The 25071-nt window shown below is 46.7% G+C and overlaps 1 protein-coding gene across 5 annotated transcripts in view; it reads left to right on the top strand.

The window, feature by feature from the left end:
• Positions 1-16096, top strand: part of LOC105906153 (5-hydroxytryptamine receptor 4) — an 80152-nt gene extending 64056 nt beyond the window's left edge. For 4 of the 5 annotated variants that reach the window (XM_031568938.2, XM_031568937.2, XM_031568939.1 and 1 more), the window contains exon 7: positions 15674-16096. In XM_031568938.2, the coding sequence (XP_031424798.1) occupies positions 15674-15761 (88 nt within the window). In that variant the 3' untranslated portion in view covers positions 15762-16096. Of the gene's footprint in view, positions 1-99; positions 185-15673 lie in introns of all 5 variants that reach the window. The other variant, XM_031568940.1, reaches the window with a different exon arrangement.
• Positions 16097-25071: the final 8975 nt, after the last annotated feature.

The following is a 25071-nucleotide window of genomic DNA, read 5'->3' as shown; positions in this document are numbered from 1 at the left end:
CTCTCCCTCCTTTTCTCCCTCTCTCCTTCTCTCCCTTCCTTTCTCCCTGACTCTCATCCCTTTTTCTCCTCTTTTTCCTTCGTTCTTCTCCTTCTCCAGTGGTTGCTCCTCTGTCTCCAAATTCCTCCTCTGGTTCTGCAACACTAGGCCAGTTGCTGTCTAAGGCTCTACGTGGAACCCTCAAGTGAGTCATTTTCTCACTCTCTCTCCCGCTCTCCCTCGCTTTCTCTCTCTCTCTCTCTCTCTTTTCTTTCTCTCTCTCCCTGTTTCTTTCTTCTTCATTCTCTCGTTCACCTGTCTCTCTCTTCCTCTCTCTTTTCTACCTCATCTCTTCTCCACACTCTGAATCCTTCCTTTCGCCGTTTGCCTGTTGTGCACTTGGCTTGTGATGTGCGCTTTCCGGAATCATTTGGTTGTGCCTATGACCTCCCGCAGTGAGTTTTCTTTTACCCTTTTTTTTCACATCGGTTGGTGGCATTCTCATCTTTCACAGACATTCAACTCAACATGTGACAGGAAATATCTCCCCTGGTGTTCATGCGGAGGCCGTCATGTGCTTTTATGGATGGGTTCCTTTTTTTCCAGTAAAGATTGCCGTGACCCATTTTGATTTTCATTATTTTTAAAATGGCACTCAGTCTATCATCTCTGGACTCTGGCGTGAAACTTTGCCTCCTCATGGGATGCAGAACCTCTGTAAACATGGTCCAGTGTGTGTGTGTGTGTGTGTGTGTGTGTGTGTGTGTGTGTGTGTGTGCTTCACATACACACAGCAACTCCCTTTCTCTGACGGAGAGAACGCCAGACCTGTGAGAGCAGATTTGGATCTACGAAGAGCGTTCTCGCCTGCTCTGATAACACTCAAGCCATTTGGCTCGTTAAAATTAATGAGACATTCAAAGCCTGAGTATACTGTGTGTCTATTTTTAGGGGCTTCAGAAGGCAGCGCCCATAAAGCCAAACTATGTGGTTTTATTTGATAGTAAAAATGCCTAAATGTGGTTTATGTATTATCAGCTCTGCACACCACAGACGCTTTTTCCTCATGTGGTTTCTGGCTTTAGGTCATTGTCATGCTCAGGGCTTGACCAGTGATACAGAGAGGACTACTTCCTACTCACACACACACACACACACACACACACACACACACACACACACACACACACACACACACACACACACACACACACACACACACACACACACACACACAGAGACACACAGAGACACACACGCACGGCACACACACACGGCACACACACACGTACACACCATTTAGCAGCAATTACTGAAGTATAATATCATGCAGTAGAATGTACTATTAACCCTCTTCAGTGCTCCCACTCGCGTTCTCTTTCCGAGAAACTGCACAACGCTAACTTTAATTAGCACGCTAAATGACCCTGTGAACAACAGGCTGTTGAATGAGACAATCACAGTGAATGCCAGACCCTTTCAGTGCCACCACAAAAGGCAGGGAGGGAGCGCATCAGCGCCGGAGCCAAGCGCTGCAGACTCTGAGTGCGTGCTCACTGTAGGCAAGGGAGAGCATGTTGGTACAGTCATCCGTTTCTCCGGTGCTGTCTTTGTGACGCCGTTTCCTAACTTGGCCCCGGTCCTCAGCAGAGCTTGTTTTTGTTCAGGTGTGCTGACACCTCGTTCTCACAAGATGACACAGGAACCATCATCCCAGTGTGTGTGTGTGTGTGTGTGTGTGTGTGTGTGTGTTTGATACACCATTTGTCCTTAACTGACTAAATCTGTGGTCCCCGCACACCACTACCCGCCCCCCCCCCCTTACGCAGACACTTCCTGGTAGAGATCATGTAGTCCTTGAGGTTCCAGTTAGTCTGCACCACACATAATAAATGCCAATCACTGGTCGCGGGGCGGGCTGGAGACCACGTCTGACTTAGAGCTCCGGCCGGTTCTCCGGGATGGTTCAAATTTACACACACCGCGGCACGCTGCCTGGAAGCCGCCGCCGGAGAAGGGCTGGAATGTGAGGTCACGGCCCGGCACCCTGGAGCGGGATGAGAGCGAGCGAGCGTCTGCTCCCGGGAGGTGAGAGTGATGAAACAGACACACGGCCCGTGGAGGAGGAGATGGGCTCAACTGTGAGGCATCTGCTGGTGAAGATACTCATAGCCCACAACCATGAGCTCAGACCATTTCCCCTTAAGGAGCAGAGACAGGAAACCACGAGCCACAACAGTGAGATGAGAGGCTTAGAACTCCGTCCATATCCCTGGGTGTAGAACTCCGTCCATATCCTTGGGTGTAGAACTCCGTCCATATCCCTGGGTGTAGAACTCCGTCCATATCCTTGGGTGTAGAACTCCGTCCATATCCCTGGGTGTAGAACTCTGTTCATATCCCTGGGTGTAGAACTCCGTCCATATCCCTGGGTGTAGAACTCCGTCCATATCCCTGGGTGTTCAGAACTTAAAGAACAGAGATAGGAATGACAGAAAAGCAGGAAAAACAATCTAACACCAAACCTGATAAGAATAACTGTCACTCATTATTTTGTTCAAGAAAGACAATTCTTGACCTGTCTGCATAAAATAGATAGAGGATTGGTAGAAATCTAAAGTGAATTTGGAATTCAATCGTTCAGAGTTCTGTGTCCAGTTTTGTATGCAGTGCAGAGAAGCATTCCGTGGCCACAGTAAAGACATCGGTGGAGGCAGCATCATAGAGCTGGAGATGTCACCTTGAGCACAACAACCCCGTTCAAACTTTTAACGACAGCACTCCTGCCTCCAGCCCCGAGGCACATTAACTGAAGCCCAGGCTAATCGAGGTGATCATTTACAGCCCGCAGTCACCAGCTGTGCCGGCGAGCGAGAGCAAGGGCACTTAACACTCCCTCTTTGGAGATGGGAAGGTTTTTATCTCACAAGGAGACAGGAGTCAGGGGAGAACTATGGGAGGGAACTCATCTGATTAAGACAAAACTCTTTCATCTGGGTTTAATCATATCTTTATCTGCTTCTTCATCAGTGCACACGCATTATGGCATTTTCGAGAGAAATAATCACATCACATTTGTGCCAGGACTTGTAATATCGATGATAAATGGTCGTTTCTTTTTTCAATTGCGTTTTTTTTGTTCCTTCCCACGTTTTCATGTCAGCACATTTGTCACGGAGTGATGGCACAGAGCACGGGATCGTGCTGGAGTTCTGCTCGAGAGCGGCGCGTCTGAAATCGATCTCACTCTCATGACAAATGCTTCCCAACTCACCGACGCCTCATTCTCCTTGAACACACAACCGCTCTGACACACATCCTCCCCGACACACATACCCATTCAAACACACATTTGATTAACTATCACCGGTGTCACGCCAGACTCTTCATTCGCAGTTATCCACACCTCTCTTTCTCTCCTGTTTTCATACAGTATGTATGTATGTATGCATGTACTCTATATGCCTTTCTTTCTCTCTGCATGTCTTGTATCTCTCTAAACCCTCTCTTTTTCACTGTCCATATATCTTTGTCTTTCTTTCTTTTTTTCTTTCTTTCTCTCTGCTTTTGTTTTTGTGTCTGTCTTTTTATCTGTACATGTTAGATAGACATTTAGATAGATTAGATCTAGATGTAGTCTCTTTCTTTCCTTCTGTGTGTCGTCACTCTCTGTCTCCTCTGCAGACGCGGGACTTGAGGGGGGGCTATCGGAGACACAGTGATGCAGATGGCAGCGCCATTTACAGAGCTGTAAGCATGATGGTTGTCATAGCTCTTTGAATGGTACTGCCATACGTAGTCAAAGACCAGCTCGACGTCTCCCCCCCCCCCTCTCCCCTCAGTTCTCTCCCATCACCCTCCATCACCCAGTGAAAGTTGTGCCATTGATTCGGCCGGCGCCTCATCCTGTGCACTTCTCAGGCCTCCGACCTTGACAGAGCCATAAAGAGCATGTAGTCATGGTTCTCGAGCGACTCTATTGGCAGATAATTCTCCTGTTTTGACAGAACCTCACACATGTGACATGGAACCGTGCAGAACTGAATGTAGGTCAAGGTGTAATTACGGACCTCCGGATGGGTGTCACATCAATCTGTGACAAAACGCGGAGGCCATTATGTCATTGTAATGATGCTGTTGTCATGGCTACACCAATGAGAGCACTGTTAGTGTGTGTTTCTACACGGCCATTACTCTTCTGAAACACACCAACTCCACAGCTGCCTGTGAAATATGTCAGGGCTGGGACCTGTCAGTGAGCCCAGCAGTAACAGCTCAACTAACCCATATGAAATATACCAAACCCATGGTAATAGTGTGTAGTGTACTGTAGTGTCATAGTGGGTAGACTTGTATGATAGTGATAGTGTGTAGACTTGTATGACTGCAATAGTGTGTAGTGTAGTGTAGTGTAGTGTAGTATGATAGTAATAGTGTGTAGTGTAGTGTAGTGTAGTATGATAGTGATACTGTGTAGTGTAGTATGATAGTGATAGTGTGTAGTATAATAGTGTGTAGTGTCACATTAGTATGTAGCTGTGATATGAGTCTGCTGGAGTTACGTAAGAGTGATTGTTGCGTAAGAGGCCTCAGATTGAGACCCTGGTGCTCTTAGCCAAGGGCTTCTGTAATCCACCCAGTGCTGCTCAGGCTATTGTCACATTTCACTTGTGGAGTTTACCTTTCTCCTAAGCCGTGACTAACCCTTTGCTCTTGATTGCTCTTCTGTTAATGTTAGGGTTGCTAATGTTAGGGTTGCTAATGGGTTCTGGGCGTTATTTACTCTAATTGCCTGTTCAATACTGCCTCCTCGACTGGAACATTTCACAAACAGGAACTAACCTCCACAGCCTAAACCCCAGCCTAAACCCTCTGAGGGGGGATGGTGTGTGTGCTGAAGAGGACACAGCAGGAGTTTCGGTCTGGACTCCAGGGGCCTTTTCCGTACAGTTTGTGTGTGTGTTTTGGGCCATATCTGTGTGTGTGTGTGTGTGTGTGTGTGTGTTTTGGGCCATATCTGTGTGTTTGTGTGTGTGTGTGTCTGTGTGTGTGTGTGTGTGTGTGTGTTTTGGGCCATGACTGTGTGTGCGTGCGTGTGTGTTTTGGGCCATATCTGTGTGTGTGTGTTTTGGGCCATATCTCTGTGTGTGTGTGTGTGTGTGTGTGTTTTGTTGCCCTGACTGGAACAGAGATGAATAATGCTGGACTGGCTTTTCCATTATGCTGCCATAGTACCTGTGCTTGCTCACGGTGTGGGTTTTGGGCCATATCTGTGTGTGTGTGTGTGTGTGTGATTGTGTGTGTGTGTGTGTGTCTGTGGTCTGCCTGGGGATTTAGTGTCCTTCAGTAGAAGTGTGTTTAAACAGCGACGCCTCGCATACGATCTGCGTGTGGTCCAGTTCCAGGTGCTATAAACCAGGAAATTTACGAGTGTGTACGTTACGCTGGTCCCCTGCTCTTAGTGTTGCTCCGTGGTGTCATGGTCTCTTGGTCTCATGGCCTCATGTCTCCATTGACTTCTGAAGCCTGAAGGGAGCAATGGACATGGATCATCAGTCACGGAACATTTCTCCACACTCACTGACAGCGGGTTCACAGACACTGTGATGTTACAGCAAATCAAGCACAAAGTCCATTTTAATATCGACTATGCTGAAAGGAAAAACAAAGAGGGAACAGGGCTTAATAGCAGCTGGAAGAGACTGACTTCATTCAAAAGGAACTTATCCTTGTCTCGGTCAGTAATGACATGTGATTTATGTTATTTTCGTGAATACATTTAGCAGTGAGGTTAAAAAAGCAGGCGTAGGTTTAATGTTACTAGCAGTTGAAATTTGCAGTGTGCTGTTTTCAGTGATGTATTTTGCAGGAAAAGATAATGACAAATTGGCCAGAGGGCTTTTGAGGCTTTTTGGTCCAGTTGAACAGGGCAGTGGAGTTCCACACTGTTCACGCAGGGAGAGAAGGCAGGCTTCCTCTCTGGCCGTCTAAAGTGTCTTTTTCACACACATTCCGCTTCTCTCGACGAGGTGTGTGTGTGATCTACGAGCAGCATGGGATCCAGGGCTGTTTGTTTAATGCTGTCAGGGCATCGCATAAATATACGTGTTTGTTTAACGGATGAGACGGAAGTGAAACGGGGCGGCCGTCGTCGTCGGGTTCGTGGTAGTGCTGGCACGGGCCCAGCGGCAGGTCTCGCTGACAGCGCCATGAAGAGCGCAGACTAATTCCTTCCATTTGGGAGAGGCCTGCTCTTTGTCAGCAAAATAAGTGAAACTTACGGTAAAAGAACAAAAAAAAAAAGTACAGAAGTAAATGTCAGACAGACAGAAGTCCGAATGCATGATTGATTTATTTTCATGCATATTCAGATGATGGTCTGTGGACCTGGAAAGACATGAAAGCGTTCCTTTTAAAAACTATATATAATTTCATGTGAATGGGGTTTTTGGCTTGTGTAAAACTAGAGGCTTCATGACTAAATCATTAACATAAGTCCATCACTGTCAGCAGTTTCCCACCTAGCTGGGCCCGAAGAGAACGCAGGTGGTTGTGAGATCAGACGAGGCCTGTGTTTATGGGCAACGTCAGTAAGCAGAGTGTGGAAGGCCAATAAAACAGCTCATTACCAAGCAGTCAAAACACCCAGGAAACTGGGCCAGGCAACACATGTCATCATCTTCATCGCTATCATAAAGACTAGACCCAAAGACAATCAAGATAAATGAGGTCACTTCTCTGGAACTAGCTTCAGCAATACGTGCTCTGTTTCATGCCATGTTTTTTTTTATGACATGGTAATGAACGTCTCAACGATGAAGGTTTCACATTTAATTGTTACCACAATTCATGCCACCCTCGTTCACTCTGCTATGAATTATAAATGCCTGGCGTCCCCCCAACCCCACACACACACACACACACACACACACCCACACACACCCACAGTCTGCCCCCTCTTGGGACAACACTCAGCACAGCAGGTAAACAGCAGATTTCCGCTAGTCAGGTCTTTTTTGCTTGTGGGATCCACTGTCAGCAACAGAGGCTTCTGCCAACAGGCCTTTGCCTTAGTACTCTCAGTGGAGACACAGAGAAAGGAGAGGGAGGAGAGAGAGAGTATGGAGGCAGAGAAGAGAGGGATGTAGAGAGATGGAGAGAGAGAGTATGGATGCAGAGGAGAGAGGGATGGAGAGAAATGGAGAGAGAGAGAGTATGGATGCCTAGGAGAGAGGGGTGGAGAGAGAGAGTATGGATGCAGAGGACAGAGGGATGGAGAGCGAGTATGGATGCAAAGGAGAGAGGGATGGAAAGAGATGAGAGAGAGTATGGATGCAAAGGAGAGAGGGATGGAGAGAGAGTATGGATGCAAAGGAGAGGGAGGAGAGAGAGAGTATGGATGCAGAGGAGAGAGGGATGGAAAGAGATGAGAGAGAGTATGGATGCAGAGGAGAGAGGGATGGAAAGAGAGTATGGATGCAAAGGAGAGGGAGGAGAGAGAGAGTATGGATGCATAGGAGAGAGGGATGGAGAGAAATGGAGAGAGAGAGTATGGATGCATAGGAGAGAGGGATGGAGAGAGATGGAGTATGGATGCTCCCATCTAGGGTCCGGTCAGTTGGATTCGGGGACAGATTTCCATGTAGTGACAGCTTAGAACAGTTGTAGCTGAGTGAGAGTGTGAGTGGAGTGTGTTCTGTCTGAATGAGTGTGTCTCCAGTGACTGCTGTGTCTGCCTCTCAGTGTGATGATAGGGCCGGCGGCTCTCATCCCTGAAGTCTCACACGTGGTGTGTGTGTGGACTGATGAATGAGTGAAGTCTCACACGTGGTGTGTGTGTTGACTGATGAATGAGTGATGTCAGACTCTCATTAAGTAAGAAATGAAACCATGAGCTGTATAGGAATGAAGTTAGGATGTCACACATACACACTGCACTCACACACACACATGCACACACACACACTTACACACATGCATACATACACAAACATACACACACACACACACAACCCTCCTGAAGACAGTAACTTTGACAGTTTGAGATTCGCCTTTTTTCTCTGTAGCATTTTTGTCCTTCACTCTCTCACCATACACCCACACACACACACACACACACACACACACACACACACACACACACTCCTTTAAAACAGACCCTTTGGCTTGCCTTTGTAAAGGTGTCTTTCCACATGTGGCTGCCTGGCGCATCAATCATCCGGCTGGAGCTCTGATTAACTGTGGACTCCCACAGCCAACCACACATCCATGAACTGACTCTGTCTTTCTCCTGCTCTTTCCCTCTTCTTTCTCTTTCCATCTCTCCCTCTTCCTCCCTCTCTTCCTCTCTCTCTCTCTCTTTCTCCCTCTCCTCCTCTGGGAGTTCTGCCCCAGCATATCTCACATTCTCACTTATGCTGCGTGGTTATGCTGGAGGAATTGTCCTGGTTTGCCCTCTCTCCCCCTCTCTCCCCCTCTCTTTCTCTCTCTTTCTGTCACCATCCCTCTCATTCTCTCTCTCTCTCTCTCTCTCTCTCTCTCTCTCTCTCTCTCCCTCTTGGTTTCTCTAACCCTGGCTGGGCTATATTACAGGAACTCACTGTAAGATCCACAGTACTCATTGACCAGCTAATCAGACCAAATTGTTGGGTCTCTGTTGATCTTCTCTCCCAGAATCAAAGCGTGTCTCTCATTGGCCCTATCCCACTCAGTCTAAATGTGCCGGCCGTGTGTCTCTGGCCCTATCCCACTCAGTCTAAATGTGCCGGCCGTGTGTCTCTGGCCCTATCCCACTCAGTCTAAATGTGCCGGCCGTGTCTCAGTGGAGGGGTCAGCCCCAGGGCAGGTCTGCTTAGGTACCGGGCCCCTTCAAAGTCACAGAGTTCAGGCCCGTCTCTCTCAAGATCCACCCTAGGCCACCTGCCACTATGCACAAACACACACACACACACGCAAGCTAATATTTTCAGTATACCCAAGATCCCCCAGGGTCCCACCCTACACACACACACACATGTTTACTCCATGGGAGGTGTGGGGGAAGTGTTTGCATTCCTGCACTGCACTGTACACTGATGTGTTCTGTGTGTTCAGGCCCCTGATACAGCAGCCCCATCAATTTTACTGCTGGCCTGCACACACACATACGTACACACAAACACACTTACACACACGTACGTACGTACACACACACACACTCACACACACACACACACACACACACACACACACACACACACACACACACACACACACACACACACACACACAAACACACACACACACATACATACATACACAACAGCACCTGGCCGTGGGCCCCCCGGCCCTCTCTATTGGTGTGTGCGAGTGTGAGAGTGTGTGAGCGTGTGTGTGTGTGTGTGAGTGTGTGAGTTCCCCTCTCCAGTCTTAACAGCAGTGCTGACATGTTTATGGGTGGAATAGCTGCTCTTATGAAACAGGTCTGTGTCTGCTCTCTGTCACCAAACATGACGCCCATGGACGCCCGAGGAGCCTCTGCAGGCTAAAGATACACACACATACACACACACACACACACACACACACACACACACACACACACACACACACACACACACACACACACACCAGTGATGGAAATTGATATTACCATTAATTTATAGACTTACATTGCATTGCAGGCATGTTCTCCTGTGTTTGTGTGTGTGTGTGTGCCATGTCTATTGATAGTCTTAGTACACCTTTGTTTAAAGGCCCCAGCAGACATCCCCCTGCCCCTCTCCATTTTGGGCCTGTGTGTGTTCCTCCATAAGAAAATCCCCTCCCACTCACCTCCTCTTCCCAACCTTGACCTGTAGAACCTTCCCCAATGTTGACCTATCACCCCCAAGGTATCCTCCCATGATTGACTGGTATTTAACCTGTAACACTGTGAGGCTCTTTAGTCTTTTGCCTGCCTCTACTCGATGTTGGTATTGACTCCCTGCAGGAGCACCTTGAAATACACCTCCAATAACCTTTGATTCGCCTCGTGGTCTTTTGTCTAGAAGAGTGTCGGCCTAAGAAACCCCGTCACCAGCATGGGACAGCAGCATGCAGCAGTGCAGGTTGGTTAATCACTGGATTGATGAAGATTTCAAAAGTCACTTGGATTCATTAGAACACCATAGACCAACTCACGCACACACACGCACACACACACACGCACACACACACACACACACACACACACACCAGCATGGGACAGCAGCATGCAGCAGTGCAGGTTGGTTAATCACTGGATTGATGAAGATTTCAAAAGTCACTTGGATTCATTAGAACACCATAGACCACAAACTCCCTGACATATCATTATCAGTCACAAACAGACAGACAAACAGAAAGAGAGAAAGAGAGAGCGAAAGACACACACACACATACAGATACAGATAAAAAGAGAGAGAGAGAGATAAAGGCTCACACACACACACATAAATAGAAAGGAAGAGAAAGACAGAGAGAGAGAGAGAGAGATAGACACACAGAGAGTGAGGGAGAGAGAAAGACACACACAGAGAGAGAGGGAGAGAGAAAGACATAGAGAGAGAGAGAGAGATACACACACACACACACACATACACAGAGAAAGAGAGAGGGAGGAGACACACACATACACACACATGGAGAAAATACAGAAAACCAACAGAGAGGAAAAGAGGGAGGATCTAAGGGGATGTGTGGAAATGAGTGTGTGTGTGTGTGTGTGTGTGTGAGTGTGTGTTAATGTGAATGTGTTTCCTCCAGGGCTGTGCTGCAGATTAATCAGGTGCTGAAGACAAGGGCTAACTGGCTGCTCTGCTCTGCTGTGGCATCACTCATGATCTCATCTCTCATCTCTCATGATGTCATGATCTCATCTCTCATCTCTCATGATGTCATGATCTCATCTCTCATGATGTCATGATCTCATGATGTCATGATCTCATGATGTCATGATCTCATCTCTCATGATGTCATGATCTCATCTCTCATCTCTCATGATGTCATGATCTCATGATGTCATGATCTCATCTCTCATCTCTCATGATGTCATGATCTCATCTCTCATGATGTCATGATCTCATCTCTCATCTCTCATGATGTCATGATCTCATCTCTCATGATGTCATGATCTCATCTCTCATCTCTCATGATCTCATGATGTCATCTCTCATGATGTCATGATCTCATCTCTCATGATCTCATCTCTCATGATGTCATGATCTCATCTCTCATCACTCATGATGTCATGATCTCATCTCTCATGATGTCATGATCTCATCTCTCATCTCTCATGATGTCATGATCTCATCTATCATCTCTCATGATGTCATGATCTCATCTCTCATCTCTAATCTCTCATGATGTCATGATCTCATGATGTCATGATCTCATCTCTCATCTCTCATCTCTCATGGTCTATTTCTCATGGCTCACAAGGCCTGCTGAGCTAACCCTCCTACTCCTATAAGAGACATGTGTTTCTCTGCTAGATTGGTCATCCCTCCTCCTGCTGCAGGAGGTGTGGGTCTGTGAGCTAGATTGGCCATCACTCCTCCTTCAGGAGTTGGAAATTACAGATGGTATCAAGAGGAGCAGGGTGAGCAGCTCATTCACCTGAGCCTTCACACACACACACACACACACACACACACACACAGCGCGGAACATGTCACTCGAGTGACTGACAGAAGACAGCACTGAGGAAAGATTCTGGAAACATGGTGACCTTCATGTTGGAGGAAGAAAAAGAGAATCCATTTTATGAAATGCACTGTTTGTTGTGGACAGTCAACATATGGAATACAATATAAACTGTAAATGATTTTGCATAGTGGATTCATGTCAGTCTGGGTGTGTATGTGCAAAGGATACTGGTGAGTGTGTGTGTGTGTGTGTGTGTGTGTGTGTGTGTGTGTGTGTGTGTGTGTGTGTGTGTTTGTGTGTGGTCACTAGATGGAGGCGGTGGTTGGTGGCAGTGGTGGCATGGTACACAGTAGCACAAATACCATCGATAATCAACCATGATCTCTGCCCTCCAAGCACACATGCCAGACACAGGCCACCCTGACGTCTGCCGACACACACACACACACACACACACACACACACACACACACACACACACACACACACACACACACACACACACACACAGAGACATCACCATCAAATCTGTCCTCCCGTCATGCTGCCAGCAGCCTGGGAATAAACCACCAGCCTGTCAGACGGTTGTTTTATGGACTATGTTTGACAGCTTTTGACATATTTATCAGTGAATAATTGCTGTGTGCTGATACGGCTGGTAAAATTAGGTCATTAATGCGCTTCACTGGCCTAGTTCAGCGGAAGCGCATGAAGCCATTCCCACAGGAAACTTTGTTTAGATGAAAGGGTTGTTAGCAGGAAGCCAGCTGAATTCAGGCAAGGCATTAATAACCCAGCCAGCGGTCGGGTCCGGCGCGGTGCAGGCTCAGATCCGTCTGAGTGTACGCCACAGGGGTCTGAGTGATGGTGAGATGGCTGTCCCTTGCCCTCGCTCCTCTGAGCTCCAGTGTGTGTTTATATATACATGAGCTGAGTGGCGACGATTCCTTTTTAAGCAATGTGCCTGGGCGAGAGACTTCACTTCATTTTGTTTAATTTGCCCCCCCCTCCGTCGGAGACCCTGTTCTTCAGGTTCCCTTTTAGAACCTCATATATCTCTCTGGAGGTATATACTTCTTTTTTTATTGGGTCAGTGTGTCTCTTTTCTAAGGAAATGGGTGTTTTTCGTCTCCGAGCCGAGAAACTGACCTTTCCTTAATGTAGAGGTGCTTCCACACCACTTACTCTGGATGAGTCACTCACGCTGAATTTCTTACTCTATTCTCCCCTCCCCTCTTCTTTCCTTTCCCCCCTCTTCTCTCCTCTCCTCTCCCCCTCTCCTCTCCTCTCCCCCCTCTTCTCTCCTTTCCTATCCAACCCCTCCCACCTGTTTTCTCGTCTCCTCTCGTCTTCTCTCCTCTCCACTAATCTCTTTCATCTATTTGTGTGTGTGTGTGTGTGTGTGTGTGTGTCTGCGTGTGTGTGTGACTGGGGCCTGGTGCATGGCGTCGTGTGTCCTGGTACCTCTAGGACCTCCTACACATAAACAGAGTGATGTTTACACATGGCCATCAGCTGGATGTCTGTCTCTGTACACAGCATGCTCACATCCACTGCAGTGTTCCCATGTCTCTCTCTGCAAGCGGCAAAGACATTGTGGTTGGGTGTTTCCAGGGTGCTGGCACACACGCACACACACATGTGTGCGCACACACGCACACACACACACACACCACTCCAGTTCATTGTGGATGAGCTCCGCCAGTTCATATCATACATTAGGGATTATATGTGGTGGAGGATTCAGACAAAGAGGCAGGTGGTAGTGTGTGTGTGTGTGCGTGTGCATGTGCGTGTGCGTGTGCGTGTGTGTGTGCAGTAAGGAGCAGTTTATTCACACAGGTCCCCCAGACTGGCTGTCTTCAGCATGCATTCACTAAATGTATGAGCTCAGGCCAAACAGCATTAGGGTTTATTTTTGTAAGCTTCCTTCCTTATCTCAGCACCTCCTCAGATACTTATTTTAAGATACTTGGTTGTAATCGGTTCTTACGCCGAGCACTCCTTTATTTGGTTAGTGATTGGTGCTCGTGCAGCCAACAGCACGGGGAGAGAAAAACATTTCCATGACAAAGGACCTGTCATTGAGAATGTTTGTAAAGTTCCATATCTCACATGGAATAACACATCTCTCTCTCTCTCTCTCTCTCTCTCTCTCTCTCTCTCTCTCCTTCTCCGTCCTCTTTGTCATTCTCTGCTCATTGTTGCCTGTAGTTCTTTCAGAGCTTTGTTTGTAGAGATCACTGCACCGTCCCAAACAGCGCATTGTTGAACACGAAGACCGAAATGTGGCAACGATTTGGGGTCTCGCTCCATTGGAAACCTGCTGCACGTTTCCTTTCTTTAAACCCGGAACATTAGAGGTTTTCCGAGTTTTTTCCTCAGTTATCCCTTCTCTTTTTTTTCCAAAGCTGAATGTCACGGCCAATTTGCCCGGCAGGAAGTGGCCGGGTCTGCTTGTTTATCAGAGCGGGCTTTAATGGTTTTCGTGACCTCTTCAGCGCTGGTGATCATTGTCCTTCACACAGAAAATAGACCAGCACATACACATGCACACACACATACACACGCGCGCGCGCACACACAACACACACACACACACACACACACACACACACATACACTGTTTACATAAGCTAAACATGCGTCTCAGGGATGACCCCGACCACTGCCGGTTAGCCACAGATGTATGTGCCACTCTGAGTTAACCAGCGAGAGATGAAAAGGACAAACACAACACTTGACTGTGTGTGATGCAATCACATGCGATAATCCCTAGGTGGGAATTGACCTGCTTGGTGTGAGGAGAACAAATGAAGGGGTATGAACAGTCACACACACACACACAAGGGTCACACTTAATGGAATTACAGTGAACTTCAAACGCTGCCTCACGAGGAGCCTCTTGACACTAGATGACAATGCAAAGACATCCGTTTTTATTTTTTTTATTGGGTTTGACCTGTGGTGGAGAGTGAGCTGTTTGTATTACATGATGTCTGCACAAAAGGTCTGCATTAGGGCCTGTGTGATACAGATCTCCATTGGTCTCTTCAGGAGGACAGGTCACATGGCATGACCCGCAGAGTCAGGGGGGTGCTTTCTAGCATTGTCAGTGTGGCCATGGGGGTTAGCATTAGCATTAGCATTTCATTAACTAAGATTAGATAATCCATCAGTGAGCAGAAACACACGGAGCAGGAATAATCAACAACCAGTGGTGAACGCTGTACTGGATGTTTATTTAATGATAATGGCTAAATCCAATTAATGTTGCTTAATAGAGCTTGAATTTTTTTAATGATAATGGCTAAATCCAATTAATATTTCTCAACGGTGATGGTGGAGTGGAGTATGAATGTTTAGTTTAGTTAAGTCTGCTCTTATGAAGGTTTTTCAGTTTTCCCAGAATATGCCAAAATAGTAGACCTTATCCTTTGCTCACTTGAAGGTTTTTATATGTTTTCCATATACGTAGCGGTAAACTTGATCTTCTTTATGAAATGTCCAAATGCACTAACCGTGATTCTCAATAGCTTCAAGTAGTCTGTAACGACTACTTGGTCGGTCTACTGGCTTTGGCTTTTAAGGTGAAAAGTTTCTATTTCTGTGGAACGGCCAACACAAACTGTGTGAGTCTGGAGGAGCTGCCATCGGCCCTGCCAAACTCAATTGTCTCAAATCTCTAAGGTTTACACAGATCGGCTCTCACAGCGCTGGAGAGGGCATGTGTGTTTTTCCTGTGGTCTGCACTTACTGAGCGTCTCTCTCTCTCTCGTCTACCGGGGACCCCGGCACAGGTGCCAGCTGCATCTGCTTAGGATCAGTCCTTAGACGAGTTCTGCTCCTGCTCCTCGGGCCGGTAGCGTCGAGAGCTAATGTCCCGTGTTTTGGTGGAGCGCAGAGGGTGACGGTGACCGGTGATGGTGGACGGTGTCGGTGATGGTTGAGGGTGTCGGTGACAGTGGAGTGGCTTTCCTAGAGGATATTGAACTGATCCCAATAATGTTTCTTCTCGTTTTTTTTTTCTCTTTCCTTGCGGTCACAGGTATGCAGTTCTCCACAATGGAAACCACGCCGAGCAGGAGAAGGTGTCCCTGCAGCCCGACACAGAGTCACAGGAGTCCTGCTTCTGACACACACTTTCACAGACTGAACAGAGTCGCAGGGAGTCCTGCTGCTTCTGACACACTTCCACAGACTGAACAGAACAGAGCCGCCGCGCCCCAGCGGTGCGACCCCCCCCCCCATTGGAAGGGACCATCCTCTCACCCTTGGCCTGCTCTTGCGGAGGGCTCCGGAATGTTCTGAAAGCTGATTGAGACAGAGTTCCTGTGGTTGTGAGACTGAAACATTGACTCTGAAATGATGACATGCAGTATATTGCCAAAGGTATTTCATATGAATTTTGAGATTAAGAAAATAATAAAAGATTTGTTTTCCTATGTATAGAGAAAGAGCTTTACCACAATCCCTTTTACAACACCCTGTTGTTTTCTTTTGTGGAGACATTTTCCACCACCAAAACACAAGTGTCATCAGTCAGAGAAGACCATGTACTTCGATACCAAAATCATCAGTTTCTCTCTACTCCAACATGACAAGTGAAACTAAGTAACTCAACCCTGGAGGGTTTTCAGAATCATTATTCTGTTTTTTGTTCTTCGCTGTGGCCGTTCATTACAGTTCTGAGAGAAAGAGAGTGAAAGAGAGCGACAAAGAGAAAGAGAAAGAGATGGAGAGAGAATAATCCTTTTGATTGACTGTCTTTTTTTTCATCTTATCTTTAGTGAGAGGTCTCTGTTGTGTAGTGTCTGTGTGATGCAGCTGCCCAGGGGCAATCTCTCCTCTAGGCTCTGCTGGTCTCTGTCTCTCTCTCTCTCTCTTTCTCTTCCTCCCCCCGCTCTCTCTCTCTCTCGCTCTCTCCCACCCCCTCTCTCTTTCTCTCTCTCTCTCTCTCTCTCTCTCTCACTACCACACACACCTGTTGATATTTCCACTAAGTGCCCACAGCGATAGTCTATTTTGATGAGGTTGTTTTGGTTTTAATTAACTGTGATAAACAGCATAAATGTCAAGAACAAGATGCAATTAAGGGGAGCTGCTTGACACACGGATCACAAATCACACAACACACACAGTCAGACAACACACACCATCACACAACACACACCATCACACAACAGGAAACCATAAAGGAGAGAAAGGAAACGTTCTTGTAATGAAATCCTTCCAGATATCCTCAAGTATTCCATTAGAGTGAAAGGACCTCCAGCTTGGCTGTAAGCTATGCAGTAACAAAATGACCACTCTCTATCACTCTCTATCCCTCTGTATCACTCTCTATCACTTGTCCTACTATCCTGTAGCACTCCCTGTCTCTCTCTCTCTCCTGTAGCACTCCCTGTCTCTCTCTCCTGTAGCACTCCCTGTCTCTCTCTCCTGTAGCACTCCCTGTCTCTCTCTCTCTCCTGTAGCACTCCCTGTCTCTCTCTCTCTCCTGTAGCACTCCCTGTCTCTCTCTCCTGTAGCACTCCCTGTCTCTCTCTCCTGTAGCACTCCCTGTCTGCTCTCTCTCTCTCTCTCTCTCTCTCTCTCTCTCTCTCTCTCTCTCTCTCACTCCTACTGTCTCAGTCTCTCTTTGACACCAGCCCACACAGACCAGAAACCTTCTCTGGCCCCACCTGTCTCTCTGTGGTTCGCAGTTTGCCCGTCTTCTCGGGGCAGATATAGTGAACTTCCCAAACCAGGAATGTTCCAGAACCGCGATAACACACAAGACTTATGAGGCTATTTCTCACAGTAGTGATCCAGCCCAAGTTGCAGTTGCCCTGGGAAACCGATAATTTGCTTCCTCAAGATGAGGTTGCGGCAGGCGATGCTTTAGTGAACCCAGAGGGCCGAGTGGTTTAGAAAGCACATCTCTGGTCTCTGTGGTGGCCCTGGAGAATAGGACAAGGGTACGCCTTCCTCCATAGAACAGCCAGGATGGGTAATCATCTTGTCAGAGAAAAAAGAACAAAGATGTACATGGATTATTATGATTCAACCCCCGGGGAAGATCTTCACTGTCAGAGAGCCGTGAGTAACTGGTAGCTCCTAGGCTTGTTCCCATGACGCTGGAGGGACGTGGGTCTGCGGATGCACTCAGTATTTTATGGAGAAATGATCTCTGTCCTGCACCACCGGCAGCACTTTGATGAGTTACAAACGACGTGTTTCTACAAGATTGGCTTTTGGCCCTGAATGCTGTCACAGGCTAAAGTTATGTTTAGAGTTATTATTACAAATATTATTAAAATAAATAAAGAAATTAATTATTTGATTATTTGTCATATTTGTTTCCTTTAAATGTGATATGTATATATTTTTTTTGGTTTTGTGTATACCAATTGATGAGTTGCCATTGAAATGGGGTGTTAAAGATAAGTTTGGTTTTAGTTAAGTGATTTCAATCCTAAAGATCTCATTCCAATTCCTGTATTTTTTCTGTATTTGGCTTTAGTTCATTTTGTCTTTACAGATTGTGTAGAAGATGCAGAAGCCATGTTATCATTCTCTGAGTAGCCCTATGTTCATATGAAATAGTACATTTATATTTTCCATCTTTTTTGAACCAATCCAGTGTTCTACGAGCATTGAAAACTGTTTAACTTGGGTGTGGATGGGTGTGTAAATAGTGATATATTTTTATGTACGAGAGTGTAATTTGACATTTCTGGATTGTTTTGGTTCATCTTCTGTGATGGAACTTGAGGAAGTTGTTATGCTCCCAACGTCGCCGTCCCAGCAGGCTTCCCCAGCCCCTAAAACAATGGCAGCAGATTGAGCATGGCACCGTGGGAAGCCATGTCAGTCACGCCCACGCTGCACCTGTGCCTTCCAGAGCTGACCCCCACACACACACACACACACACACACACACACTGCAAACACTACACACAAACACGTTTACCAATCAGAATGCATTTGGTAGAGACGATTTTACGTTCTCTGCTTTTGGTAGAACGATTCGAGCGAGGTGAAGCTCTCCGTAAGAACCTGAAAACCTGCCTCTTTAGACGCGCTTCTTCACTGCTGCCCTCTGTCAGGCTCCAATTAGCGCTTGCAGTGCGCAGGTTTCAGTGGCGTCGGGAAGAACCAAAGGAGCTTTCTAGGAAGAGATTGACCTGAGGCAATTTCACACGCAAGTGCTGACATAACCTGGAGCTGTGCGTTCGTGCTCCGAGCCTCAGGATTTACTTGATTGGTCAGAAGGCTTAATCCCGAGCTGAACAATTTAAATGCAAACAGTGCTGGGAGTGAGATAAATTACTTCCAAATGAGGGAGAGGGAATAAGTGAACAGGATTAGGCTGGGTGGCCAACAGGAACGCGCCCTGCGTGCCATACCTGTAAATGACTTAACAAAACGACGCAAGGGAATGCAAGGCCAGAGCATGACTGCCACGAGGAAGATATATATATGGGCCCTTGTGCCAAGAATGTCCCAGAATGTTGTATGACCATTCGCACACACACACACACACACACACACACACACTCACAGACACACACACACACACACACTCACAGACACACACACACACACACACACACACACACACACACACACACACACACACACACACACACACACACACACACACACACACACACACACACACACACACACACACAGATACTGATAAACACACACGAAGGCAAATAGCTTGACCCCAACACATGCAGTAATATATGGCTGTCCACTCCTTTCATATTGACAAGCATAAGCATTGTTCAAAGTTCACACAAAGCCACCCGTCCCCTGGGCACGGAGTTAGGTTATGCCCCCCCCCCCTTCCCCTCTAAACTCCACCCACATGAATGTGCTGTGAAAATCCCAACAAAGCTGTATGCCCTTTTGTACTCCGTATTTATTTTGGTGGATTCGAGATGGGTATTTTTCATGTAAGGCTTCTCTTTCCGGGAGCTATGTGTATTACTGTTTCTGTTGCTATGTGACAGCTCTAATAAATGACAACAAAGACTTACAAAAGAGGTGTTAGTGAAGTCTGAGTCATGGTCCTTGTGTTTGTTAGTGTTTTGTTACTGATACTACTTATAACAGCGAGGATGTCATTCTCAACACGCCATCTGTATCAGTTGCGTGGCAACCATTATTGTGTTCCTAATTTCGGTTATCGTTCTCCATACGTCTCAGTCAATTGTCGTGATCGCCATTCCCCCTCAGCTAACGTATTGTCTGTTAAAAGACCCTGAGCCACCAGCTGAGACTGTGTGGGGGCCGCAAACGTCATCCACACACCATTTCCTGTTTCTGAATCAATCAGCAGCAGCAGCTCTCTAAACGTGACTTGTCTAAAGAGATAGTCAGAACTGCTCAAATGTGCTCACTGGGCACACACACACACACACACACACACACACACACACTCACACACACACACACACAGCACAGTGTCTGGCTCTTATGTGATAAGCCCACACCACTGGAAGTCATTAAACAGACAAATACGCCTGTGTGTAATGTGATTATTAAACATTAAACATTCATTCTACTGAAGGGTTTTTTAATATATATCTTCATTCCAATGCTGGGTTGTTATGCTTCGTTATGATCGTTGAGTCACTGTGCGTCACCGTGTGTTAAGCACACACACACCTATTTATCCACGCACACACACACACACGCATCAGCTAAGATCTTATCACTCTTCACCAAAGCAGCAAAATATCACACAAACACACAAACATAGACACACACACACACACACACACACACACACAGGACCAAATCAAACCTGTCTGAGCAGATCTGTAGTCCATCTGGATGTGCTTGCTCGCATGTAGGTCTTTGATAGATCTGAGCCACACATGTTGTTTCTCATGCCTCTGGTCGAGCAGACTTCATTGTCTAAACACAATGGACTATACAAGATGGAAAATCCGCAAGGAATGGTGAGGCCTGGCCCTATCAAAGCCTGGCTCTCTATAAAATCTCTACTAATGGATCTGCCATATTTTTTAGTCTCGTATCCTCCTCACTGTCACACACACACTCACACACACTCAAACACATCACACACACAACACACACACCATATACATTCACGCACACATACACACACTCACACACACTCACACACATCAAACACACACTCATCTGCGTGTCCTGTCAAAGGTGCAGTAAGCAGTTTCTGCTCATCAAAAAAAAAACTCTTGCTCTTCCAAAGATGCAGTTGATAAAAGTCGAGTGTAGCTTCTTGTGGGCCAGAAATCAGTCCCAGAATGGACCAGGTGAGAGCATAAACAACTCAAACAAATAGCTAAGAATGAACAGAGGTATTGGGCAACAGCATCCTATCTCTGTTCACACAGAATGATTACTTTTCTGTAGGCATGAAAGCATGTCATATCTCTTCATAAAGAAATCATTACCACACTGTTAACCCCCTGTTATCCCTGTAACCTGTACACGTGCTGTTTCGCCGGGCAATTGTATTAAAAGTAACTCATTACCAGTTAGGAGAAAGGCAAGCCAAGCTGACAACTATGACAAGTATATGCCTGAGTATATGCTATGAACTGACCAGTGCATGATGATGATGATGATGATGATGATGCCTGCCGGAGAAGAGAGAAACTGAGCCTGAATGAATACAAAAGCAGCCCACACAGACACACACACACACTAACACACACACACACACACACACACACACACACACACACACACACACACTACTCCAGACGCTGATTTACACAAAGACACTGTGTCCTTGCTACTGCACACTCATGGGGGGGTTATCTAGTGGTTTCTGTAGAGCATGTTCAGACAATGATCATTGTCAGTGGCCCTGTACTAATAAATCACTCTCACACACACACACACACACACACACACACAGCTATAAATAGCATTGAGGCGGTGGACATTAAATATAACATGAAACAAGTGCACAGATGCCCCCCTATATATATATATATATATATAGACTTTTGCTAATACTGTTCCATATGTATGTTGGAGTTCGGTGCATAGCCAGAGGGAGAGGTGCCAGCAGGAGTAATTGTAATTGGTGTGAGCCGTGATGATCATGTTTCCCACCTCTCTCCGTCCTCACACTGGCAACGCTGCCGCTGATTGTCCTCCTCCCCTCTCCTGGCTCACCACGCCGCTGTGATTTCAAAGCTCTTATTTCCATTTTTATTTGTTTCTCTCCCTCTCTCTCTCTCTCTCCCTCTCTCTCTCTCTTTGTCTCTTGACCTGGAGCCATTCGGGTCCCTGTTGTTGCTTTTCATTGTGGAAACGACATCAAAGCTTATGAAAATTGTACGTCAAATATGATTTTATAAACACACAGAGAACCATTTTTCCTTTATTTCACATGTCAAGTGATTCTAGGCATGCAGAGACAAGGGCGGGCAGATGTTTTGCTTCCCCATTACTCCCGACTCAGATTGCCTTTTTGATTGGGGATCTAAACACTCTACTCTTGTGAAACCTTGCAAGAGGAATTGCTCTGGCTTCCTGTGAGGAAGTTCTCACAGTAAGCATGGATTCCATGCACTCTCCGTGGAGGACACAGCGACATCCATCACCATGAACAATGAGGCCCTCCTTCAGCAACAGCTCTGAAAGAACACAAGGAGGCTGAGGACCCGGGCTTGCCCTCTTACAATGTGTGCATACGTATGCCTCTTTGGTATGTGATGAAAGATCACGCTCAGTCCTCCCTGTTAAAACACACATGCATTTCCTGGTTGGTCCATGTTGAAATTGGGACTTAAGCATAATGGCTTGTGTGACCAGTGATGAATGTAAACCCCTCTCAACCCCCCGCTGACTCCATCAGTTGCGTAAATAATCACAAACAGAACAAAGAAAGGTCATAAATTATCAGCGGCTTTTGCGTCAACTTGTTGCCATTCGAGAGCAACTTCCAGTGAGGAAACCACTCTCCTCTGTCCCCACCGCGGGCCTGTTAGCCTAGCGCACTCTCGCGCACTCTCTTCTTACCTCATCCTCTCTGCCCTTTACCGGCCTCCGCATTAGGATTTCATGAAGCCGTTACATCATCTAACAAGGTACCTAACCTTTAACATACATGACTGCACATATATCGCGCTCAAACTCCGCTGTACAGACATCACACTGGAGGTCAATTTGTTTTTTCTTTTGTTCTTTCTGCTAACTTGTGGGGCACGACACAAGAGCGGTCGCAGGCGAATGAGGGCCACAGATCTGGGCAACCTGGTGATTAGCCTTGTGAACAATCTTTACTCGAAGCACAGTTCCTTTGTTCCTTGGTTCCTTTCACCCGTTCTCTTGGTTCCTGACTAAAATGGATTTGTTCACCATTAGTGATTTAGTCACCATTAGTGAAAATTAAATGAAGTCCTGTTTCCTTCTGGTGCTGCCATGTCCAGAATGTTGAATATGAGCCGATCTGCTCCGGTGTGATTTGTGGCTGCACCTGGATCTTGGCATATTTGGCTTGGAAGTGTTGCCGGTCTCGAGCTGTTGCGACTCCACCGCTCTCCGGCAACATCACAAATCACTCCTCGTTTTTTACATTCCTTTTTGACATCTCCTGGTGTCATCTTGTCCTATTGGCTTCATAAAAAACATTTATGTTGTTTTTCTTATTCTTCCTGCAATCTCTTTTATGTCATTTTTTTTCATGGCCAAATTGTCAAGAGCAGGGAACAGAGTTCACCTCATCTACCTGGCTGCCAGTGACTTGGGTTTGATGCTGCAACGTTATCAAGGTAGTCCAACCCTACCACTAGTCTGCCCCCTGCAACAACTACATATATATGAACACTTGCATGCCTGTGTGTGTAAGTGCATGTGAAAACTGTAGCTATAATTGTACTATCTGGGGTATGTCTGAAGTCAGGATGGGTCTGCTGGGAGATGATTTCAGCACGGTGTCCTCAAGAACCGTGGGCTGGTATAGCTCTCTCTGAGCCCAGTATATGGAATGTGTGTGTGTGTGTGTGTGTGCATGCAGGTGTGTGTCACTCTGTGTGTGTAAGGGTGTGCATGTGTCTGTGTGTGTGTGCATGTGTCTGTGAAAGTGTGTGTGTATAGGTGTCTGTGTATGTGTCTGTGTGTGTGTGTGTGTGTGTGTGTGTGTGTGTGTCTGTCTGTCTGTGTGTGTGTGTGTGTGTGTGTGTGTGTGTGTGTGTGTGTGTGTGTGTGTGTGTGTGTGTCTGTGTGTGTGTGTGTGTGTGTGTGTGTGTGTGTGTGTTTGTGTCTGTGTCTGTGTGTGTCTGTGTGTGTGTGTGTGTCTGTGTGTGTGTGTGTGTGTGTGTGTGTGTGTGTGTGTGTGTGTGTGTGTCTGTGTGTGTGTGTGTGTGTGTGTGTGTGTGTCTGTGTGTGTCTGTGTGTGTCTGTGTGTGTGTGTGTGTGTCTGTGTGTGTGTGTGTGTGTGTTTGTGTCTGTGTCTGTGTGTGTCTGTGTGTGTGTGTGTGTGTGTGTGTGTGTCTGTGTGTGTGTGTGTGTGTGTCTGTGTGTGTGTGTGTGTGTGTGTGTGTGTGTGTGTGTGTGTGTGTGTGTGTGTGTGTGTTTGTGTCTGTGTCTGTGTGTGTCTGTGTGTGTGTGTGTGTGTCTGTGTGTGTGTGTGTGTGTGTGTGTGTGTGTGTGTGTGTGTGTGTGTCTGTTTATGGGTTGGGTAGGAGGGATCAGCCCACAGCTCCAGCTGTGATGATGAGTCCCACAGACAAGCAGGATGGATCCCAGGAGTCAGGTCACCACAGGAGTTACTCTACACACTCATGTGGTGTCTAAACACACACACACACACACACACACACACAGACAGACACATACACACACACACACACACACACACACAAGCACACACACAAAAACAAGCACACACAGACAGACAGACAGATAGACACACACACAAGCATTCATAAGTAGGATGGCGGATGAAAATAAATTAAGTGACCAGCCCTTAACAAAAGAGGAGTAATTCACACAGCCATTCCAATGGATACACACAAACAATGATATGGCAGCGCCCACTCACATACACATACACATGCACATGCAAGGTCTAATGTTTGCACCCAACACACATCCAGCATCCAGGCAGTGACAGGCACACACACATACACTCTGGATTGCTCAAACACACATACACACACACACACACAAACACACACACACACAAGAAGATTAATCATTGCCTTAAGCACATGCATATATAATATGTTTCCAAATCAAATCATTGTATGATAATGTTTGGAATTTTTCGGCAACAGCCCAAATACCATTTCGTGTGCCAGCAGTGCAAAAGCAGGCTGAAGTGGGTTAAATAAAGCGCCTACCGCCCTCTGCTGGTGGACATGAATACGACACGCAAAATGTAATGAGCCGGTGCATTCTGGCCATGATGGCTAACCCAGACTGTTTGTTCAGAGAGACCAA

The sequence above is a fragment of the Clupea harengus genome, chromosome 6, assembly GCF_900700415.2.
Source record: "Clupea harengus chromosome 6, Ch_v2.0.2, whole genome shotgun sequence".
Classification (NCBI taxonomy): domain Eukaryota; kingdom Metazoa; phylum Chordata; class Actinopteri; order Clupeiformes; family Clupeidae; genus Clupea; species Clupea harengus.
This window is presented reverse-complemented; position numbering and strand designations above follow the sequence as displayed.